The sequence below is a fragment of the Gouania willdenowi genome, chromosome 12, assembly GCF_900634775.1.
Source record: "Gouania willdenowi chromosome 12, fGouWil2.1, whole genome shotgun sequence".
In the NCBI taxonomy this organism is placed as follows: Eukaryota; Metazoa; Chordata; class Actinopteri; order Blenniiformes; family Gobiesocidae; genus Gouania; species Gouania willdenowi.
The window spans coordinates 19,997,226-20,018,100 of record NC_041055.1 but is presented as its reverse complement, the minus strand read 5'-3'; the positions used below and the strand labels follow the sequence as shown (position 1 = coordinate 20,018,100).

Here is a 20,875-nt window from a genome sequence, read left to right as displayed (position 1 = left end):
CTGCTTTGAAGCTTTCCCAGTTAGTGTTTGAACTAGGAAACCTGAACCCTGTAATAGCAGCACATTGATTTAACTCCTTTTACTAACCAGCACTAAATCTAAACCCTCTTCCTTTGTTTCTTTCTTTTGAAACCTTCCACCTCTCCTGCTGCCTCCTCAGCATGATCAAGTAGCTAAGCTAAGCGATGAACGGATCACAACTCCCAAAAAACGAAAAGCACCTCCTCCTCCTCTTAGTCCACTGCAGGTAAACGCATGTCTGTGTGTGGTTGTGTCCGCTTGGATCAGTGTTTCACGCTGTCAATCAGTGGTTCTCAGATGGCTTCAAGATTTAGCATCAGGCAACACCGAATTTCAGGAAATGGCTTTAATTTTCAATTTAACAAACTGGTCATTCCATGTCATTTCAATAAATGGTCCGCGCACTTCGGTCTCAAAGAATTCTCACATTTTTACCAACTGTTCTTTAAATATTCAATAGGCACACTGTAAATCTTTAGTTTGATCAGATGAACACTTTTTGAGATATATGGCCAATAGTGAGGGGGTGTGTGTCGAATTTTACGCATCCTTATTTTTCTTCCATTTTCAGCTTCCAGTATCTCGGGAACTACAGCACATAGGAAACCCAAATAGAAATGGTTTTATATCCAAAGAAAGAATAATCTTTATACTATAAATTATAATTCAGATCAGATTTTTTCTTACATACCCCAGGGTGACCGCGGGTCCTTAAAAAGTCCTAAATATTTTGTTTTACAAATAAAAGGCCTTAAAAAGTGTTAAAATGTCTTTAATGTGCTTTAGTCACGTCACCACAAGAACTTCTGGTGAGCACAGACTGAACGCTCTTCTCATTCCATCTCGCCCCGTCATTTAGATCACGTGACACAATAAGTCTGCTGCCTCCTTGCTCGCTAACCTAACCTTTTTGGTTGCACCAAATGGGAAAATGACGATTTAATGACAAGTGGCTTGAAAACCCAGTCTAGTTATTTACATTTTCTTAGAAGACCTCATTTTAGATCAAAGCTCCACATATGGCATTTACACGGTGAAGGATCTGATAAAAGCACTTTGGCATTTGGTTTGCTCACTGGTTCCAGTCAGTTTTGATATTAAATGTTGTGATAATTGTGTTACAATAAATATAATTTAGGACAATGTTGATATTTTTGTTCTTTTCCCATATCATATTAATAAACACACTTGAAGAATGCTCTTGATCAACTGATTATTTTCCTTATTGTACATTATAAACAGACATCAATGCCCTTAATTGTAAAATAATATTATTTTCCCTTTGGTCTGTAATTCCATCATAAGTTTGGTCTTAAATGATTTAAGGTGGTATTAAAAAGGTCTTAAAAAAGTCTTAAATATAACTTCTTCCTACCTGTAGTGACCCTGTTCCCACATGCAGTTATGGGCCAATGAAAATCCATCCAATCCATCTTCTTCTTCTGCTTATCCGTTGCCGGGTCGCGGGGTCAGCATCCTTAGCAGGGAGGCCCAGACTTCCCTCTCCCCGGCCACTTCTTCCAGCTCTTCCGGGGGATCCCGAGGCTTTCCCACGCCAATGAAAATCTGTCACAAAAGTATTTTTTCAGATTTCAACGCCAAGGCATATGCAAAGTTGTTTACTAAAGATCCAAACATGTTCGAGCCCCAAACCCCGACAAACCATTTTTCAAATTTGAGGGGCTGGCATGTCCACCAGATACGATGTATAGTAGGTGTAGTTCCTGAGATATTTGAAGCTGGAAATAGAAGAAAAATAAGGATGCACGAAATTTGATACTAAATTGGCCTTATCTCAAAAAGTATTCATCCGATCAAACTAAACATTTGCAGAATGCCTATTGAATAATCACGGAACAATTAGTAAAAACTTTTTTGAGACTGAAGTGTGTGGGATGTCCTGAAAATGTGTCGAAATTTCTGACAAATGTTGTAAATAATTATAAGCTACATTTATTTACTTTTAAAATATAACAGTTTTTTAAATCAGTTTAACAAATGCAACCACCTGAGAAGTGGTTATAGCAACCATATTTAGGTCCCGACCCATGAGTTGAGAACCTCTGCTTCAGTCATTAATAGCAAACACTTTTTGATGTGTCTGCGTAATTTAAGTAGTAATCTATTCATCGTGACTTTCTCTGTTTGTTTGAAAGAGAAAAAAAAAAAGGTAACATTTGATTTTTTTTTTTGGTAAATACTACTTCCTGTCTTCCAAAACAACCTGTTATTATGATGTACAGTACTTAGCGATTTAGACGACAACAACAACAACTGTTTCAAGCTTTTCAAACTATAACTAGATTATTAGAAAACTATCATCTGGACTCTTCCACAGAGCTCTGGACCATCTTCTCCCTCAGTTATTACGTGTGTCAGCACTCCTGCTTCCACTAAAAGCGACACTCCCAGTAGATTAAACTACAAGGTGATACAAACAACCTTACTTTTCATTCAGTGCTTAAGTACAGCAAATTCTTCTCTCCTTTGCTCATTTCTTATTTATTTTTTTTCCCTCTGCCGCCCTTCACTCTTATCCCCTCCCCTCCTTTCAAAGGAGGATGAGATCAGAGGAACAGTGCTGAGAGAGGAGGTCGAGAGGCTCCATGAGGAGAGAAACATGTTGCTGGACACAATTGAAGACCTGAAACAGACCGTGGAGACGGACATTGGTGTCGATCTCGATACTAAGGTAATGACTACTAATGTCATGGGACATTTAAAGCAGGTTTAAAAATTATTTGACTAAAGATATTGTGTCAAGTCAGACATTATACTGGGTAGGAATCAGTGTAAATACATCAATTAAAATGTGTTTTATGTAAGAATATAGCATTTCTTAAGAAGATAATGCCATTAGGACAAAAGCACCTGGCCTAGATTTACAGTATGAAACATATTTGGCAAAATTGGCTTTAAGATTTATTTATTTTTTGCTTAAAGTTTAAAGTTTGATTTTTTTTAAAAAAACATTTTTTACTTTTCTAAACAAAAGTGAAATCAATCCTTTTAATTGCACCAACAGCAGCTGAGTTATTTCATCAGCATTCTTCGAGTAGGTCTAACCTAAGCTCAGGACGTGTCAGGACTTGTGATGTTTTCCCATAGCAAGCAAGAAGTACTATGTAAGGCCTCCATAACAGTGTGTGTGTGTGTGTGTGTGTGTGTGTGTGTGTGTGTGTGTGTGTGTGTGTGTGTGTGTGTGTGTGTGTGTGTGTGTGTGTGTGTGTGTGTGTGTGTGTGTGTGTGTGTGTGTGTGTGTGTGTGTTTGTGTGTGTGTGTGTGTGTGTAGGGTGAACAGAGTGTGACTGCGTCGGCAGCTTTAGTTTCCGCTCTGCAAGCCAAAATTGCCGCTCTCAGTTTGGAGAATCAGCATCTCGCAAACAAACTAAAGGTAAGACTTTCATTCACGTCTGAACAGAAATGTAAAGTTAGAACAAAACAATATCCATCCAAGAAAGTACATGATCCAAGATGAAAAAAATGATAATTTAAATGTATTGAAATATACAGTACAGTGGGGTTTAAACGGCACATGACATACATTTTTACATCCCATGTATTTAACATCTTCTTATTCTCTGAAAAAAGTGCTGATGCCCGTTAATAAAAGTCCGTAATCTTTAATTCAACATCGTGTTTTCCACTTCCCGCCGAAGAACACAAAAGTTGGATTTCTGGAGAAGTTAACTTTGAAACCTGTTCCCCTTCATTCTCAGATGAATCTAAGCACGAGTTGTAGATAAACATTCAACTTGAATAATTCATTCAACCTTAATGAAGAGGTAGAACTAGAGTAAGGATACCGACTCTCCACGGCTGCTTAATTCCTTGAAAACTTTGCAACACACACACACTCCTCATAGCTGTTGCTCGAAACTCCATTCACAGAAGTCTTCCTACATGACACACTGGCCCAGCAGAGGAGCACTTTCAGCAGGAGAGCATATATGCATATGTGTGTATCCATAAAATGAGGAGTCCGTCCCTAAGGCTGCTCTACTGTAAAGTGTCTTGAGATACCATTGGTTATGATTTGGCGCTATACAAATAAAAGATTGATTGAGGAGACTCCTCTTACCCAGATTCCTGCCTGTGGTCATTAAACTCTCTAAGATAGTCAGACACCCCCCTTGTGTAACCTGACTCAAACACGTGTACAGTCTTTTTCATTTTGCTCTTTTTGTTCTTTCTGCACATAATTAAACTGTACAGTTGACATTTTATATATGTATAGTTATATTTATATTGTTTTTAATAGATGTGGCTTGTATAATATATATTGTTTGTATATCTGGAGCTGTCACAAAAATAATTCCCCCCTGGGATTATTGAAGTATTTCTGATTCTGATTCTGCTACACAGTAGGGTAGTTTGAGGGTAGTTGGTGTAATGATAATAATTATGATGCTACTCGCAAAGTCTGGTCTCTATGTCACAAGCTATGGTCATGCTCTGAAAAACAGACCAGAAATGCATGAAAAGCAACAGTAAAATGCAAACGTTAATGTTTAGATGGACAGAATAGTGGCGTCATCCACACAACCTTTACCGTTTCCTCAGCAACCAAACGTTATGAGTCGCCATTGAATTTTTTTTTTTTTTCACCAATAGGAAAAGGGTGTATTATGTGCTCGCAAACACTTTCATTTTGCGAGAGAAAGAAGAACGGCCGTTCTTTACGGTTTCTTTCAGCACCAAACGCGACAAAAATAATCAGGAAAAGTGTAGCGTTTTGAATCCCTCGTAACTATTATTTTACTTGGCCTATCATGATCATTCACAAACTGGTATGTAGTTATCAGTAGGCTTTACACTGATCTGATTGGCTCTATCGAATCGGCCGATACTTAGCATTTTATGCAATGAATGTGATCTACTGTAATGTCTCAATTCGCCGATCCGATCAATGACGTTATTGTGGTGATGAAACTTTCTGTAGATACTCACATTGCATTGTTTTATCTGTCTCACTTAGACCGAAGAGTGGTTTGCTCTATGTGACACAGCTCTACAGTATTTCACTCACATTTGTGCACTAAGGTGAACTCTTACGGGTTCAAGGAAATTTGAGTATAAAAGTAATATTTGTCATATTATAGTTGTCTTTTACAATGATAGATGTATGTATGTGCTGTTTATCTATCTATCTATCTATCTATCTATCTATCTATCTATCTATCTATCATAACAGTAGGACTGCCTTTTGTTAAAAACGAAGAAACAAGCCTGACACGTGTAATTTAAGTATTTGTGTGTATCGATAAGCAGATTTAAAAAAAAAAGTTTCTCACCTCACAGAAACATCCAACTCATCACGGACATGAGGACCTAATAGAGAGCAGTCGTCCAGACAGCATGGCATCCAACGCTTCCTTCCACTCCACCCAGGATGAGTTTGATTTACTTCCACAAGTTTCCTCCAGCTCCCACGCTGAGGGGTCAGATCTGAAGTTGGACTTAGGTAAAGTGGAAGAGGAAGAGAGTGAAGGTTGTAGAGGAGGGAGTAAAGAGGAGATCCGAATGTTGAGACAGACACTAGAGAGCCTTAAGGTAAAACTACTTGAGACTAGAAAGGAAAACTGGTCCCTTCAGGCTCAGCTGAAACCAGACCAAGACAGAGAGGACGAAAGTGTGAGAGAGAAGGAAAGAGAGGAAGGGTTGATGGGGAGTCTGGCCGAGCTGCAGACAAAGCTGACGGACACTCAGGAGAGGTATCACCAAGCTGTGGTGCAGATGGAGAGTCTGAGGGCACACATGGAAAGAGGTGGAGGTGAGCAGACAGAGAGAGCAGACGTCCAAAGACAATCTGCACTGGAACATGAAGTAAAGCAGCTGGAGGCCCAGCTCATCCAATCAGAATCAGAGAAAGACGACACAGTCCGACACGTGCGACTGCTGGAGGACGCGCTGAGGAAGACGGAGGAAGACAGAAGGACTCTGAAGGAGAGAGAGCAGAGGACGGCCCACATGGAGGAGATGTACACAGAGGCACAGGAGGAGATCAGGGCACTGCAGGTAAACATTCATGGGACCCAATGGAGGAAAATATATTACACTAGAGCAGTTACTCTCAGCCTTTTCAGCCCACGACCCCCCCCAAAAAAGGTGCCAGAGACCAGAGACCCCCACTGTACCTGAAGGTGGTCGAACACAGTAATGTAATGTAATTTAAAAAGTAGGAACAAGTAGTTTAAAATGACGTGAATGTGGTTAAATTGGCAAAACATAAACATGAAATATGGTGAAAAGAGGTTAAAAGTGTCAATAGTGGGTCAACATTTGTGACATCGGGTGGTAAAAGTGGTGGTAGAAAAATGTGCAGAAAAGGTGTTTAAATTTGATAAAGAAGTGGCAGAAATAGGAGTGATGTAGCAAAAATATGGCAACAAAAAGTAATGAAAATTGGTTAAAATATGGCAAGTTTGGTGTAGTTGCTGAAAAAGAATGAAAATAAGCAAAACTGGGCTCAATTGTGAAAAAAATATACTTTGTTTCTTGAAGGCATCTGACGACCTCTCCCCCAAATGGGGTCCTGACCTTAAGGTTGAGAACACCTGCACTAGAGCAGGTGACAAACCCCAAAAAGCCAAACCAGGCTCTTCAGTTCAGAGGAACCAATTACTACACTCAGTTTTATTCAAACTCCTAAACATGTATTTATATATTGGAGTCACTGAATACAGTTTTGAAGTCAATATATTTGCTAATATTAATGAGACACTGAGCTGCGAGTAGCAACGTATCCACCCTGAAGACAATAGGATCAAATGGGGGAAGCTGATTGGACAGAATTTGTTTGAGACTTTAAGTAATCATGGCCTAAAATGACAAATAAAACAACAGTTCAATTCAAGGGTAATCAATTCCATTCTAAAGCATTTCATGTGTTGTTAGAGCTCGATATGTAGCAACAACCTAAAATGTAACAAGACCCGAATTGTTATTAAAAAACAATGTAATAAAACACAAAATGTAAAAACTTGTCAACAATTTAACAAAAGTGCAGAGACCAAAATGTAATTAAAAAAATGTAATAAAGCTGAAAATGTGAAAGCTGAAACTTTTTTCCCAGTATATATATATATATTTATATATATATATATATATATATATACTGTATACACACATGTACACATACACATTTGTGTATGATACTACACTCTACATTGAAGCAATGAGCCCTTTAATCCATAAATCAATGTAAAAAAAAACAAACAAAATGTAATAACTGCTCAATAATGTAACAAGACGCTGAGCCCAAAAACATTTTGACTTTTTTTTTTTTAAATATATAAAAGTTTTTTTAATATATGTATATATAAATGAAGGTAAGAAATAAAGTTACCAAATATATATATATATATATATATATATATATATATATATATATAGACACACAGACATTTGTGTATGATACTACACTCTACATTGCAGCAGTAAACCCTTTAATCCATACATCATTAAGTCACTATGATTTAATAACATTATTACACTATTCCGGACATTTTTTTTGCCTGCGCTTTAATGTAATAATAATGCAAAATGTTACACGTTGTTACATTATTGACCAGTTATTATTTAAATTCTGGTTTAATAAAAAAAACAATAATAACATTTGGGGTATTGTTACAATGTGCTTTCCTTAGTGCTTTAAGTGTTTTCTTGTCCTTTCTGTTCCTCTCTTCCTGTCCAGGAGGCCCTGAGGGGAACCGTTCCTGTGGAAGCAGCAGCTAAAGACTTTGAGGAGATGAAGGCCGAGTTAAACGAGGTGATTTCTGGTCTACAGCGCCGCCTGCTGGAACTCTCCCACTCCTACAGTGAAACCAAGAGTCGACTGGGGGCCGCTGAGAAACAGCTGGCTGAGAGCAGCGCGACCTCGTCCACGTCCTCGGAACAGGCCCAGATGTTGAACGCTAAGGTGCAGGAGCTGCAGGGCCTGCTGGTGGAAGCTGAGAGGAAGCTCGGAGCCACTCAGGAGGAGATGAGAATACTACGGCAGGAGGCGGAAACTCAGGCACAGAGCTCTGTGGACCTCGCTGACCACACGCAGGTCATGTCTTCTTTGGGAAACGCCATCAAGGAGTTGGAGAGTGAAGCAGAAGCCCTGAGAGCAGAGCTGCATCAGAAGACCATGCATGCAGAAGCTCTACAGAAAAGGTAGCGTGAAAGCCTCATATTTGCGTCTCATATGCAGAAATGATTTGCACTGCAGCAAAAACCCAGTGTGAAAAGGTAGATCCAGAGTAGTAGTTCATACCAGGGTTGGAGTCAATTCATTGTAATCATAACTGAAAAAAATGTGTTGCTGTTGTAATCATAATTGAATTGTAATTGAGTTCACATTAATTGACTTTGTAATTGTAATTAGCATGATAATTCTATACAAATTCTAAATTACAATTTCATTAAAACGCAAACCTGGGGAATCATGTCAGAGTTCTATGGCTTACACATACGTAGTTACTGATTAAAATATGGTTCAACTTTTCCCACTACCTGTCAGTTCTCTTTAAATAATTTTACTATTGAAAGACATTTCAATCGAGGGGTAAACGGACAGAAAACAGGCTCAGACGCCCACACCAAAAATATTAAAACCTATATTTCATGGATAAGGAAGCCTAACAACAAGGTGTTAGTGTTATTTTACAGCTGATTTAAGACATGGGTCAAAACTGACCCGTTATTATAAAAGATGCTAACAGAAAGCTAACACAAGAGGAAGGTTATGTTTTATGGGCTTATTTATTTCATTCTCAGTAATTATGATTGGTTGTAATTGAACTTCAATCATTGTGTTTGACATTCAGGAGGAAAATAATATTTGTAATTTGAATTGTAATTGGGAAAAATGCCGGTTGCCGTAATCTAGGGCTGCACAATTAATCAAATTTGAATTGTGAGCACAAGTTCGGTTGCCACAATTAAATGAACCCGATTGTCTGCAATATTTAAATTTGAAATGCGTGCTCTGCATCTGTAATAGTGTACACAAAGTGTGGAAGGGGGATATAGGTTTGAGCTCCATCCGTCCGTGCGTCAGGCCGTCCGAGTTAAACGGGACGGCTTTTCTCAGAAACTGAAGAATAACCAAATTCGGTGTGTGGCTTCAGGGTATCAATACCTTGATGGAGTTCGAAAATGAGCAGAGTGCAATTATTTTTTCCGAAGTTCTTGCCCTTGTTTTTTTTTTTTTTTTTTTTTTTTTACTCTGTTCGAGGTATCTTCAAAGGGGACAGCTTTTCTTAGAAACTGCTTAAGATAGTTAGTAAATTTATATTCTGATGTGATCATATTTTCTTATGTATACATCGAAGTTCTTAGATTTAGGACATTTAGGAAAAGGGTTCCTTTTTTTTTAATAATGTTTTGAAATTATAATTTCATTTTTAAAGCTTAATTTTGCACTGTAAACTGTATTGTATAATGTTTGTCTAAAAGTAGTGCAACAAAAACACAGATTTTTCCTAAATATGATAAGTAATTGTGATTACAATATTGATCAAAATAATCGTGATTATCAATTTGGCCAATATCATGCAGGCCTGCCGTAATCATAATTGAGTTGTAGTTGAGCATGGATAATTGAATACATAATTGTAATTGAAAAATGTAATTGACCCCCAACCCTGGTTCACACACTTTGCTTCTTGTGTTAGACTTACAACAGAGAAGGACGCCTCTACGGAGGACTCCGTATCTCGTCATGACCATGAGACGGTGCGAGACCGGCTGGAGGGCGAGTTGAAGCATGTGACGCAGCTCCTTCAGGGGGCCCTGAGAAAGCAGGATGAGATGGCTCTGGAGGCTGCAGATGCCTGGCAGAAGGTGAGCTGGATGAGAACACGGAGAAAGGACAAAGATCTGTTAATGGGCTTTTCTGTCTCTTAGGCTCGGGATAATCGTGCGGAGCGGGAAGCTCTGCAGGAGCTGCTGACGTCAAAGGAAAAGGAGAACCAGACTCTCACCACCAGACTGGCTGAGGCCCAGGATGCAGTGTGTCAGCTCAAACAGCTGGTGGAGAATCACGTTTCATCGGAGAGAGAAAAGAACAAGAGAGTCAGTTTGAGATGACCATTTTATTATGTAATTTTAAACGTTGTTTTCTTAATTCTAAAGGTTGAATGATTTTTTTTCTTTCTCTCTTTCAGATAGATGATCTGTCCCGGGAGGTGGGGAAACTCAGGGATGCTTTAAACAGTCTGTCCCAGCTGTCCTACACCTCATGTTCCCCCGCTAAGAGACAGCAGCAGAACCAGCAGGTGGAGACCATGCAGCAGCAGATCAAACAGCTGCAGTACCAGCTCGCTGTAAGAAACCCTGCATCCTCTGTTGTTGTTAAAAAAGAGACAAAATGACGCTAACGTACTGGCAGTGTGAGAGAGCATTTTCAAAGATTATTAGCTCCACTATGCTAACATTAGTATATCTTTGTAGGACTCGAAGAAGCAGCACAATGAGATAGTGTCTGTCTACAGGATGCACCTCCTCTATGCTGTTCAGGTAACTGCCACCAGTCATCCATCATGTTCTATAGAAGACATGGAAACCATTTCTAGATTTTTTTGTTTCTGTCTGTATATTTTCCTATATTTTATTTTTATGTATTTGTTTTGTTTGCTAGCTGGATTACGTCAAAAGTACAGATTTGGACAAGATTTTGATCAAAAGATGGACCTCACGCTATGGAAGATTCCATTACATTTTGGAGGGAATCCAGATCAATATGATTCTGGATCAGTTTGAAAAATCTCAAAATTTAAAGAAATAATGTCTCAGTTCATATTTAACAAATCTTTATGAAACTGACTCAGTTTTTTCGGGTTGGTTTCTCTATTATCTCACTGAGTTTCATCCAGATCGGATCTGGATTGCTTATTTCATCGCGATTTTTCAGAAGATGGGAGTGCCCATACATTTGGACCTACTGTATGATTATTAATGGGATTAGACATTTCTACCAAGCCTTTAAAGTGTGAATGATCATCACTAACCTAGATAAGTGAACTAAAAATATCTGGCAAAGAGGATACTTGGTTTGTGCTTCGAGTGCTTTTGTTTTAATTGTAGAATTCTAGTCAAAGAGGCCAAAAACTAGCTTTAAAAATAAAAAAACAGTTCCTGCTTTTGATTTTAAATGAGCTTCATAAAGCTCTAACACTCTGTAAACCCAATCAATATACAGTAGGTGGATACATTTAAGTCAATGTCTGAATGTTTTTTGTTCCTCGTTTGTTTTTTAAATAATTAGTGGACGGTGTACATTTTAGGACATCCTTCAGGCATCAGGGAAACTGTCATTCTTCAGACCAAATGCCATCAAACGACACGACCTCAGGCTTCAAAATAAAAGTCATCAGACTCAATGGCCTCAGGCCGTAAAGCACTACATGACATATTTTGAAGAAACCGGAAATACACTTGACCTAATCAATATCAGAGTCAGGAAGGTTTTTAGTCGCCAAGTACAGTTTAAAAACAGTAAAAAGAATTGAACTTGGTAGTTGGTGCGAAGAACAGAAAAATAATAAACTAACCCGAAAGAATAATAATAATAAATATAAAGGATTAATATATACAGTTCAAGTGCTACAGGTAAATATGTGCTGCTTCGAATACAAGAGTAAGTATAAGATGTTGTTTTCTTTTCTATTTCTATTCTAACTATGTCTTTAGTAATCAAACAATACATTGATTTATCGTAACTTTAAAAAAAAGAAAAGGAAACAATGGCTTTTCAACTTACGTCATGTGTACTTCTGGTTCCTTCAAAATAAAACGGCATGTTGTGTTTTACCACCTGAAGCAGTTGAGTCTGGCTTTTATTTTGAAGCATGAGGCCGTGTCGTTTGATGAAAAGGCCTCGTTTGTCAAACCAAACTTCATCTGAGGTTTTACTGAGACATGAGTCCGTTTGGTCTGATGAATGACACAGGTTTCCCTGATGCCTCACTCTGAGACCTGACGATGTTCTAAAATATACACTGTATAAGTGAATCTTTGTTCCTTTCTCAGGGTCAGATGGATGAGGATGTTCAGAAAGCCTTGAAGCAGATCCTGATGATGTGCAAAGTGCCAAACCAAGCGAAGGACGTCTGCTGAGATACTGCTTTAATGACATCATTGACTGACTCATGGCTGTGCGACACACTCAGTGCCTCTTACCAAAAAAAAACCTGGATTATTTACTTTTATGGAATGGATTTATAATTGTGTATCACATGTAATCAGTCCTTGAACAACTGGTCAAAGAGAAGGAAAATAAATCCAACTTTAACAACACATATTTGTAGGAAATTTTCACCTTCTCTCCAAATGTGCACATTAGGACGGAAGATGTTCTCCAAACCAGAAATTGTGCAACTAATTGTGTATTTTCTGTGACTAAGGAGTGTGTCTCCATTACAACGCACACTTTGAGAAAAGACTCGGTCAGAAGAGGCCTTTTTAACAACAGAACCATCTTAGTATTATTTTATACATTACTTCATAGATTTCTTGATAAAATCTCAAATACTTCCAACCAAAAATGAAGCGCGTTAGTTTGCTCGACTCCAGCCTCAGAAACTCCACGAGTACCTACTATCTATTGCTACTTTTTCACAGATTTGATGTGTTTTCCTCTGTTATTGATGTCGCTTGTTTTCGTGTGAATGACAAGGCACTGTTTTTCCATTTTTGACAATGAAAATAGCTGAATTTCAATGGTGAGCTCATGAACCACGTATTTACACCTCTGACCTGTAGTTTCACATCACAGTTTCCTGTCTTCAGTGTTCATTGGCCTTCTTTCACAGGCTACTACTTTACCATTCATTTATTTATTTACCTTTACAAGGAATCTTTATTTGTGATGCTCTTTGTTAGGTACAGAAACACGCTGTACAGTGTTTGACAACACATTTTAAATGCACTTCTATCAGAATTCTGTACTGTTTACTCACTCCTTTGCCTTATGGTGTACTATGGAGGAGCCATGTGTCCTGACTGATCAGCTCCCTGCAGCTCAACACTGACAACTTAAAGAGAGCCTTTGCATGTGGTTGTGTTTTAGCACATCGGAGAGTATGTTCTTTGTCAGACTGAAATGTTTTTGTTAACGAGAAAGGGAAAAGGTGAGACGGCTTTTTCTGAAGGTTGTTTCTTTACTAACGGTTTTGTAGTGACAAGAGAGAAGATTGTTTTTTCCAACAATAAACTTTCAAGATGTTGCGTCTTGTCTTTCTTTTGTGCGTGCGTGCGTGTGTAGTACGGTATTTTATAAATGACACTATAATGCTTCCTATTAGCAAAAGTGGAAGCAGCAGCTGCTATTCTTTGGTTTTGCTCAGGGATTTTCAGACTTGCAGTCGTCCGGAATGTCTAGTAATAATAAAATAAAATACTAATTAAAATTAATTAGTATAAAACTAATTATGGCGATATCGGGATATTTTTTCGCAATTTTTAAAAAAATATATATATTTTTTTTGTTTTTCTTTTCAAAACCTTTTCTGCTTTTACACTAAGATATGCAGGTATGTCTTCACAGAAATGTTGTCACTGTTTGTTGAAGGAACCAATACATTGTTTACTGGAATATTGCACTATAATGGTGTCACTGGTAAGAAAGACCCTATTTTTTTGTTTACAGAAAGCACTGTTGGAGATACTTATTCGTTTACATTGGTATGTTGACACTTATTTACAGAAATGTTGCACTAAAATAGTCACTGTTCATAGGACACTTTTTCAATGTATTGTCTTTCAGAGATATAAAATAAAAATGGTATTTTTTCACTTGATCTTTTTTTTTTTCTTGTTATGTCAGATTATCGTAGATTGATTTCTGACCAATATATCGATAATCGCTGTACCGTCATATCGTGAGATAATTATCATCGTGAGCTCTGTATCGCGTATCGTGAGGTACCCAGAGGTTTCCACCCCTAGTGTTTATTTATTTGGTTCACTACCTACTTCAAGTCTCTTAAATTAATCAAACGTACCAAAAAAAAAACAGCCAAAATTTAGAAATAAATCAAAATGTCCTTGCTTTTTTAAGTTGCCATTGGCTTGTATGTTCCCTTTTCCTTTTGTCTTTATTAATTATTTTTTTGTTTACTTCTCCAACGAGTGCCAGAGTGTATTATGGTGCCTTGTACCCTCATTTAAAATGTATATGTATTGTTTGTAAAAAATAAAACAAATTAAAAAAAACAATCAGAAATATAAACAAACCGCACTAAACAACAAAAAATTGTTGGATTGGCTAATATTATTTATAGCATATGTTATCAACTGCACTGACCAGGCTAAAGAAAAGACTGAATAGATAAAAAATAATTGTGAAAAGAGCAGAGAAGTTCTTAAATATGAAGGAGCTGGGGGGGGTACTTTATTTATTTTATTATTTTTTGCAAGTTTTGGTCCTCTTAAAATCTGGTCCACCTAAAAACCAGTAGGTGGCGGTAATGCACTTTTTAGTTTGCCAACTGCCATAAGACCCATGAAGAAGAAAAAGAAAGAAGAAAAAATAAGAAAGAAGAAGAACACAGAATAAAGAAAAAAGAAGAAGAAGTATTAGACCATGCCTCATGACCTCACAGGTCACGTGATGTACGGTCCTCCGCCATGATAGAAGAACAAGCCACCACCGCAGGAAACGTGTTAAACCGTAGACTGTAAAGCGAAGCAGACTAGAGAGTTCACAGCGATGGTTAACTTTTGCGCTGTGTTTGGGTGTTCTAACACGGCTAAGCCTGGAGTACAGAAGTCTTTCTTCAGGATACCAGCTGTGATAACCACCCAAGGGGAAAAAACCGAGGAACTTTCCCGTGAAAGGAGGAAAGCCTGGATAGCTGCCCTGTGCAGGGCTGACCTGAAAACAACAAGCCTGTACCAGTACAGGATCTGCTCCGATCATTTTGTCACTGGTAAGTTTTTTCTAAACGTTGGTTACTATGTGAGGCATGACTCAGTTTATGGTGAGCCGCTTTGTTTTTTTCTGTTTTGTGTCAGAATACAACAATTGAAAGTCTGTGACGTCACCGGCCGAGCTAACGTTGTCACGCTAATTCTAAATGCACTACTCAGTAAATGTTGGTTTAAGATATTTTTTATGGCCAAGTCTATTCATACGTAGCGCCCCTCATTGGCCAGTTTAGGTGACGTGATATGTGCACGTGACTTAAAGTTCCGTCAATTTGATTTAAGTGGAGTGGACGAGGCACCGCACTCACCGCTAACGTGGGTTTCAATCCCACATTGGACTTTTTTTTTTTTTTTTTTTTTATATATATATATATATATATATTTATATACTATAATTATATATAAATATATATTTATATAATTTTAACATATTTAACACGGCAAATTCCACCTTTAAAAATATATTTTCGACAAAAAAAATAAACATTTTAGGGGGGATAAAGCTAAAGTTAGGGCTAAAATAAAAGGATTAGCGGGGTAGCTAAAAATAAATGAGCTAAAATGCAAATGATGGAACTTTAAGTCACTGGTACACCTATCACGTGACCTAAACTGGCCAATGAGGGGTGCTGCTAATCCATAGAGTGGCAGCCTAGGGATATCACGTGCCTGTAGCCACGCCTATTTGATAATTTGTATTTTTAGCGACCCGCTAACCCTTTTATTTTAGCACTAGCCCAGGAAATACCCTAAAATGGTTATTTTTTCCGTACATGTATTTTTAACTGTATCCCTAACCCTAACAATACCCTAAAATGTTTATTTTTTTCATATGTATTTTTAAAGGTGGAATTTGCCGTGTTAAATATGTTAAAATGAAAAAATCTATATGACAAAAGTGGGATTCAAACCCACGTCAGCGGAAGGAAGAATTCTTGAGTACGGGGCCTTAGACCACTCAACCATTCTGGCACGTGAAAAGACACTGAAACATCTCTGTATCAATAGATGCTACGTATTTTTATTTAATGGGATCAGTGTCTTGAGCGGTAGGGGTGTCCCTATCAGATACTGATATCGGTCCAATATCAGCCAGAAAATGAATATCGGATTTTATCAGACTACATCTAAAATCTCCGATATATAATAAATATAAGTATTAAAAAAAATAACTAGTGAATAGAGGTGGGAGAAAAAAAATCGATTCTTAGACGCATCGAGATTCGGAGGTGGATGATTCTGAATCAATTCTTTAATTTCCAGTAATCGAAAATCTAAATTTTAGAGGCCGTTTAAAAGTCTGAACAAAAAGGCCGCGGAACTGTGGCGTGCGGCGCGTTTCCAGAGGGACACTTTAAAGAGAGCACCACAAGGAAGCATGGACGTGCGGGAGTTAAGACCAGCCCTGTGCAGCTTAAAATCTGATGTTTCTTTAATGTTCACGGTGGAAATGAACTGGATAAGAGCAACGCTGTATGTAAGCTCTGTTACACTAAAAAATTAAGTACTTTGGGAACACAGCGAACACGAGAAGCCATATAGCACGCTTTCACCCAGAGGAGGAGGCAAAGTCGGCTGCTGCTGTGGCTAAAAGTACCTCTGCTAACCAGAGAACAATCGAACAAGTCACAACAAAGCTTCCATCCTCTTTGGAAAAGGTCAAGTGGATTAACAAGTCGATTGCAACATTTATTGCCAAGGATTTACGTCCTTACTCGGTCGTGGAAAACCAGGGCTTTCGTTCGCTGCTGCATACTTTGGAGCCGAGATATACCATCTCTTCTCTACGGTACATTACTGATACGGCCATCCCGGAGCTTTACAACCAGACCAAAACAGAAGTCATAGCATAGCAGAAAGCAGGTAGGATAGCAGTGACATGTGATGTAATGTCATACGTCATTTTTTTTTTTTTATTAATTGAAGTTATGTTACAAGGAAGACTGCTACTACCTTTGTTTCAAAAACTTGTACATTTTCAGTTCACATACTTCTTCCATTAGTGTAATAAAGGACACTGAACTAACTACAATTAATATATATATAATATATATTTTTATACAGTGCGTGGACACAGTGAATACAACAGATATTTTGTGAATAAAACATGCATCAAAATACATTAATAATTGATTTAGAATCGAATCGAAGCCCCTTGAATCGTAATGGAATCAAATCGTGAGGTGCCTAAAGATTCCCACCCCTACTAGTGAACTTAAATTGTTTTCACTTTGAAAGTATAATTTGTTTTTATTGTATTTATTTAGGTTATTTTTCAGGGTCTTAAATGTTTTTTTAATTTATTTTATTCAATTGTAGAATTTTGTAGATATTATGTTGAAAGTTAAATGTATGTACACTGATGTAACCAATTGGTTGAAAATAAATGGGCAGTAAACCGGGGGCAGGTATTGTGCAGGGAGTTTCCAGATGGTAGTACGGGCAGCGAATGGAGCCACATGCTGTTGGGCAAATTTTGGTTGAGTGGGTTCCTGGTTCAGACAGTGTAAATGGATGTCTTGTATATATAAAATTACATGTAATGTAATTGTGAAACATAACAGTTGTTGTATTTATTTCAGGTTCACCATCCAAGCTCTATTACACAACCAGTCCAGACTGGATTCCCACCGTAAAGATGGGCCATGACAAGTTCAAGTTGGATTTAGTCAAGAATAACTCAGATAGGTATCAACGGAAAACTGAACGCGCATCTAAACGCAAGAGAACGAAAGTTGCTGAAACCCAGTTGGAGCTACAGACATCGCTCCAGCAAGTGGAAAGTCTTCCATCAGAAGCTGTTGAGGATGATACTTTAGTTTTTGAGAGCAACACTGTGGTCTCTACTGTACAAACAGACATTGGCAGTTTGCAGAAGGAAATGCAGAGGCTTACAATTGAGAACATGGTCCTGAAAAAGGAAATAAGCAATCACCAAGTCACACCTGATGCTTTCAAAGACAATGATGAGAAAGTGAAATATTTCACAGGACTGCCAAACTTCTTGGTTCTCATGTCAGTTTTCAAGTTTGTGTCAGCGTCCTTAAAACAGAATGAGAGAACCTCATTCTGCGAGTTTCAACAGCTGATAATGACTTTTATGCGATTACGTCTCAATATGCCCATGTCGCTGTTGAGTCCCTGGTTCCGTGTGTCCCCATCTACAATATCCAGAACCTATGCTAATGTGATCAATGTCATGTATGTCAAATTTAAATGTTTGATTCATTGGCCTGAAAGAGAGGAACTCCAGAAAACAATGCCAATGGACTTTTGTAAACATTTTAAAACTAATGTGGCGATTATCATCGACTGTTTTGAAATATTTATTGAGAGACCTTCAAATCTTAAAGCCACGGCAATGACATGGTCTTCCTACAAACACAACAATACTGTCAAGTATTTGATTGGTATTGTTCCTCAAGGTGTCATAAGCTACATTTCTAAAGGTTGGGGAGGTGGAGTGTCTGATAAGTACCTTACAGAACATTGTGACCTCCTTGATAAACTACTTCCAGGAGACACGGTTATAGCTGACCGTGGGTTCGATATTGCCGACAGTGTCGAGTCAGTTTGTGCAAAATTAGTTCTCCCTGCTTCTACCAGAGGGAAAAAAGGGCTGTCTGCTTTAGAGGTGGAAAAGACCCGCAGAATTGCTCATTTTCGTATCCTTGTCGAAAGGGTTATTGGTAGTCTCAGAGAGAAATACACATTTTTTAATAGCGTTATTCCTGTGGATCACCTTATTTGTCCTCCAGGTGATATCCCAATGCTAGACAAAGAAGTAATTACATGTTGTGCTATGATTAACTTGAATGAGTCTGTTATACCATTTAACTGATTTGTAAAACGTGTTAGCATAAAAAGTGATGACTTGATTTCTTCAGGGCTCTCATGTTGTTCAAATTTCAAGTTCAGTTAAAACAATTATTTCAGAGACCAAAAGACGTGATATAATAAATGCACCTCTAATTAAAGCCACCCTGTATCACAATAAATTGTTTTTGTACAACATTTTTATCACAATGCACAGAAGAATGTAAAGCATGGCGTTAGCTCTGCAATCTTGAAATTATTAAAGTCTCAAGCAATATTTCAGAAGTTTTTTGTATTTTTTTCTTTTTCATTCTGATGACATCATCGGTGTTGATATTAAACGTCATGCGGCCATCCTTCATGCTCAAAAATGCTACCATTACAGACGAGGTTTTGTCTTGCACCATGTCCGTTTTAGGTTATTGCTATTATACGATATATGCTTTAGCAAATAAGTAGGTTTTGAGTTTATTTTTAAAGGTGGAGAGAGTAGCAGGCTCCCGTACTGAGACTGGAAGCCGGTTCCAAAGGCAAGGAGCCTGGTAGCTGAATGCTCTGCCTCCTGTTCTACTTCTAAACACTTTCGGAACTTCAGGAAAACCAGCAAACTGAGTGCGGAGTGATCTGCCCGGATGATAGAGCACTAATAGGTCCTTAAGATCCACGGGAGCTTGATCATATAGAGCTTTGTATGCTAACAGGAGAATTTTAAACTCTATTCTAGATTTTACAGGAAGCCAACACTGGAGAAATGTGCTCTCTCTCCTGTTAGTACGTGTTAGTGTTCTAGCTGCAGCATTCTGCATTAACTGGAGACTTTTTAGCAAGTTATTGGGACATCCTGAAAAAAGGGGGTTCAATAATCTAGTCTAGATGTAACAAATGCATGGATTAGTTTTTCAGCATCACTCTGGGCCAAGATATTCCTGATTTTAGAGATATTACGGAGGTGGACGAAGAGATTAGTTTAATATGAGAGTTAAAAGTTAAGTCAGTGTAAAGGGACTTAGACAAGGAGTGATAATTATAATATTATTACAGTAATTTGCCAAGAGGTGCCATCTGAAATTGAGTAAAGGTGTTTCAGATCACTTAGTTATTAATACCTTGTCAACGAGGAATGTGAACTCTTGTCAAGACTATCTACTCCCCATACAAACCTTATGATTGTAATATTTTCATAAACCACAGACAACTTCTCATAGTATAAACATTTCAACACATGCACGTAGACTACGTCACTTCCTTCTCTCGCAATCCTTACAACAGAGCTGCTGGGACGCGATATTTGAATGTAAACCGACCATATGACTTTTGTTAAATATTTTAATAGTCCACATTTAAATATGACAGTTTTGTGGTGTTTTTAATTATGATAATTTTTTTAAACGAATAAAAACAATACACAACATTGACAAACAAAAACCAAACTGAAAATAAATTGGAATTCACTCAAAATGTACATTTCTAATTATTTTTAAATAGGTTTCAACCTTTTAAAGAGTACACCAATTTTCGTAAAATAGGCCGACCGGATGGAAACGCGTTTCGCGCATTAGTTGAAAGGATCTGAAACGATCAGGCCCGTGAAAGGATTGGGCACTGACAGCTAGCATCAACACTAACTAGCATTAGCCAACATTATCATTAACCTAGCATTAACATTTGCTAGCATTAGCCTAACATTATCATTAACCTAGCATTAACATTTGCGAGCATTAGCCTAACATTATTAACCTAGCATTAACATTTGCGAGCATTAGCCCAGCATTAACCTAATAATAGCATTAGCCTAATATTAGTATTAACCTAGCAATACAATTAGCTAATTAGCCTAGCATTAACATTTGCGAGCATTAGCCTAACATTAACCTAATAATAGCATTAGCCTAATATTAGTATTAACCTAGCAATACAATTAGCTAATTAGCCTAACATTAACATTTGCGAGCATTAGCCTAACATTAACCTAATAATAGCATTAGCCTAATATTAGTATTAACCTAGCAATACAATTAGCTAATTAGCCTAGCATTAACATTTGCGAGCATTAGCCTAATATTAGTATTAACCTAGCAATACAATTAGCTAATTAGCCTAGCAATAACATTTGCGAGAATTA

General features: G+C 37.7%; 2 protein-coding genes across 4 annotated transcripts in view; both read left to right on the top strand.

Moving 5' to 3' along the window:
* The window catches only part of rai14 (retinoic acid induced 14), a 51,444-nt gene extending 38,208 nt beyond the window's left edge, over positions 1-13,236 (top strand). For 2 of the 3 annotated variants that reach the window (XM_028463034.1, XM_028463036.1), the window contains 11 exons: positions 161-247; positions 2,360-2,449; positions 2,579-2,713; positions 3,314-3,415; positions 5,323-6,039; positions 7,718-8,181; positions 9,684-9,852; positions 9,916-10,083; positions 10,176-10,334; positions 10,462-10,527; positions 10,649-13,236. In XM_028463034.1, coding sequence (XP_028318835.1) covers positions 161-247; positions 2,360-2,449; positions 2,579-2,713; positions 3,314-3,415; positions 5,323-6,039; positions 7,718-8,181; positions 9,684-9,852; positions 9,916-10,083; positions 10,176-10,334; positions 10,462-10,527; positions 10,649-10,795 — 2,304 coding nt within the window. In that variant the 3' untranslated portion in view covers positions 10,796-13,236. The remainder of the gene's footprint in view (positions 1-160; positions 248-2,359; positions 2,450-2,578; positions 2,714-3,313; positions 3,416-5,322; positions 6,040-7,717; positions 8,182-9,683; positions 9,853-9,915; positions 10,084-10,175; positions 10,335-10,461; positions 10,528-10,648) is intronic. The other variant, XM_028463035.1, reaches the window with a different exon arrangement.
* Positions 13,237-14,462: 1,226 nt separating this feature from the next.
* Positions 14,463-19,033, top strand: LOC114473450 (uncharacterized). Its single transcript, XM_028463085.1, has 2 exons — positions 14,463-14,939; positions 17,520-19,033. The coding sequence occupies exons 1-2, from the start codon at positions 14,720-14,722 to the stop codon at positions 18,776-18,778; spliced, it is 1,479 nt and encodes a 492-aa protein (XP_028318886.1). The 5' UTR covers positions 14,463-14,719; the 3' UTR covers positions 18,779-19,033.
* Positions 19,034-20,875: the final 1,842 nt, after the last annotated feature.

Coding starts and splice junctions, on each gene's coding strand:
- LOC114473450 (XM_028463085.1), top strand. CDS start 14,720: ATGGTTAACTTTTGCGCTGTGTTTGGGTGTTCTAACACGGCTAAGCCT. Junction 14,940..17,519: donor CTCCGATCATTTTGTCACTG/GTAAGTTTTTTC, acceptor TATTTATTTCAG/GTTCACCATCCAAGCTCTAT.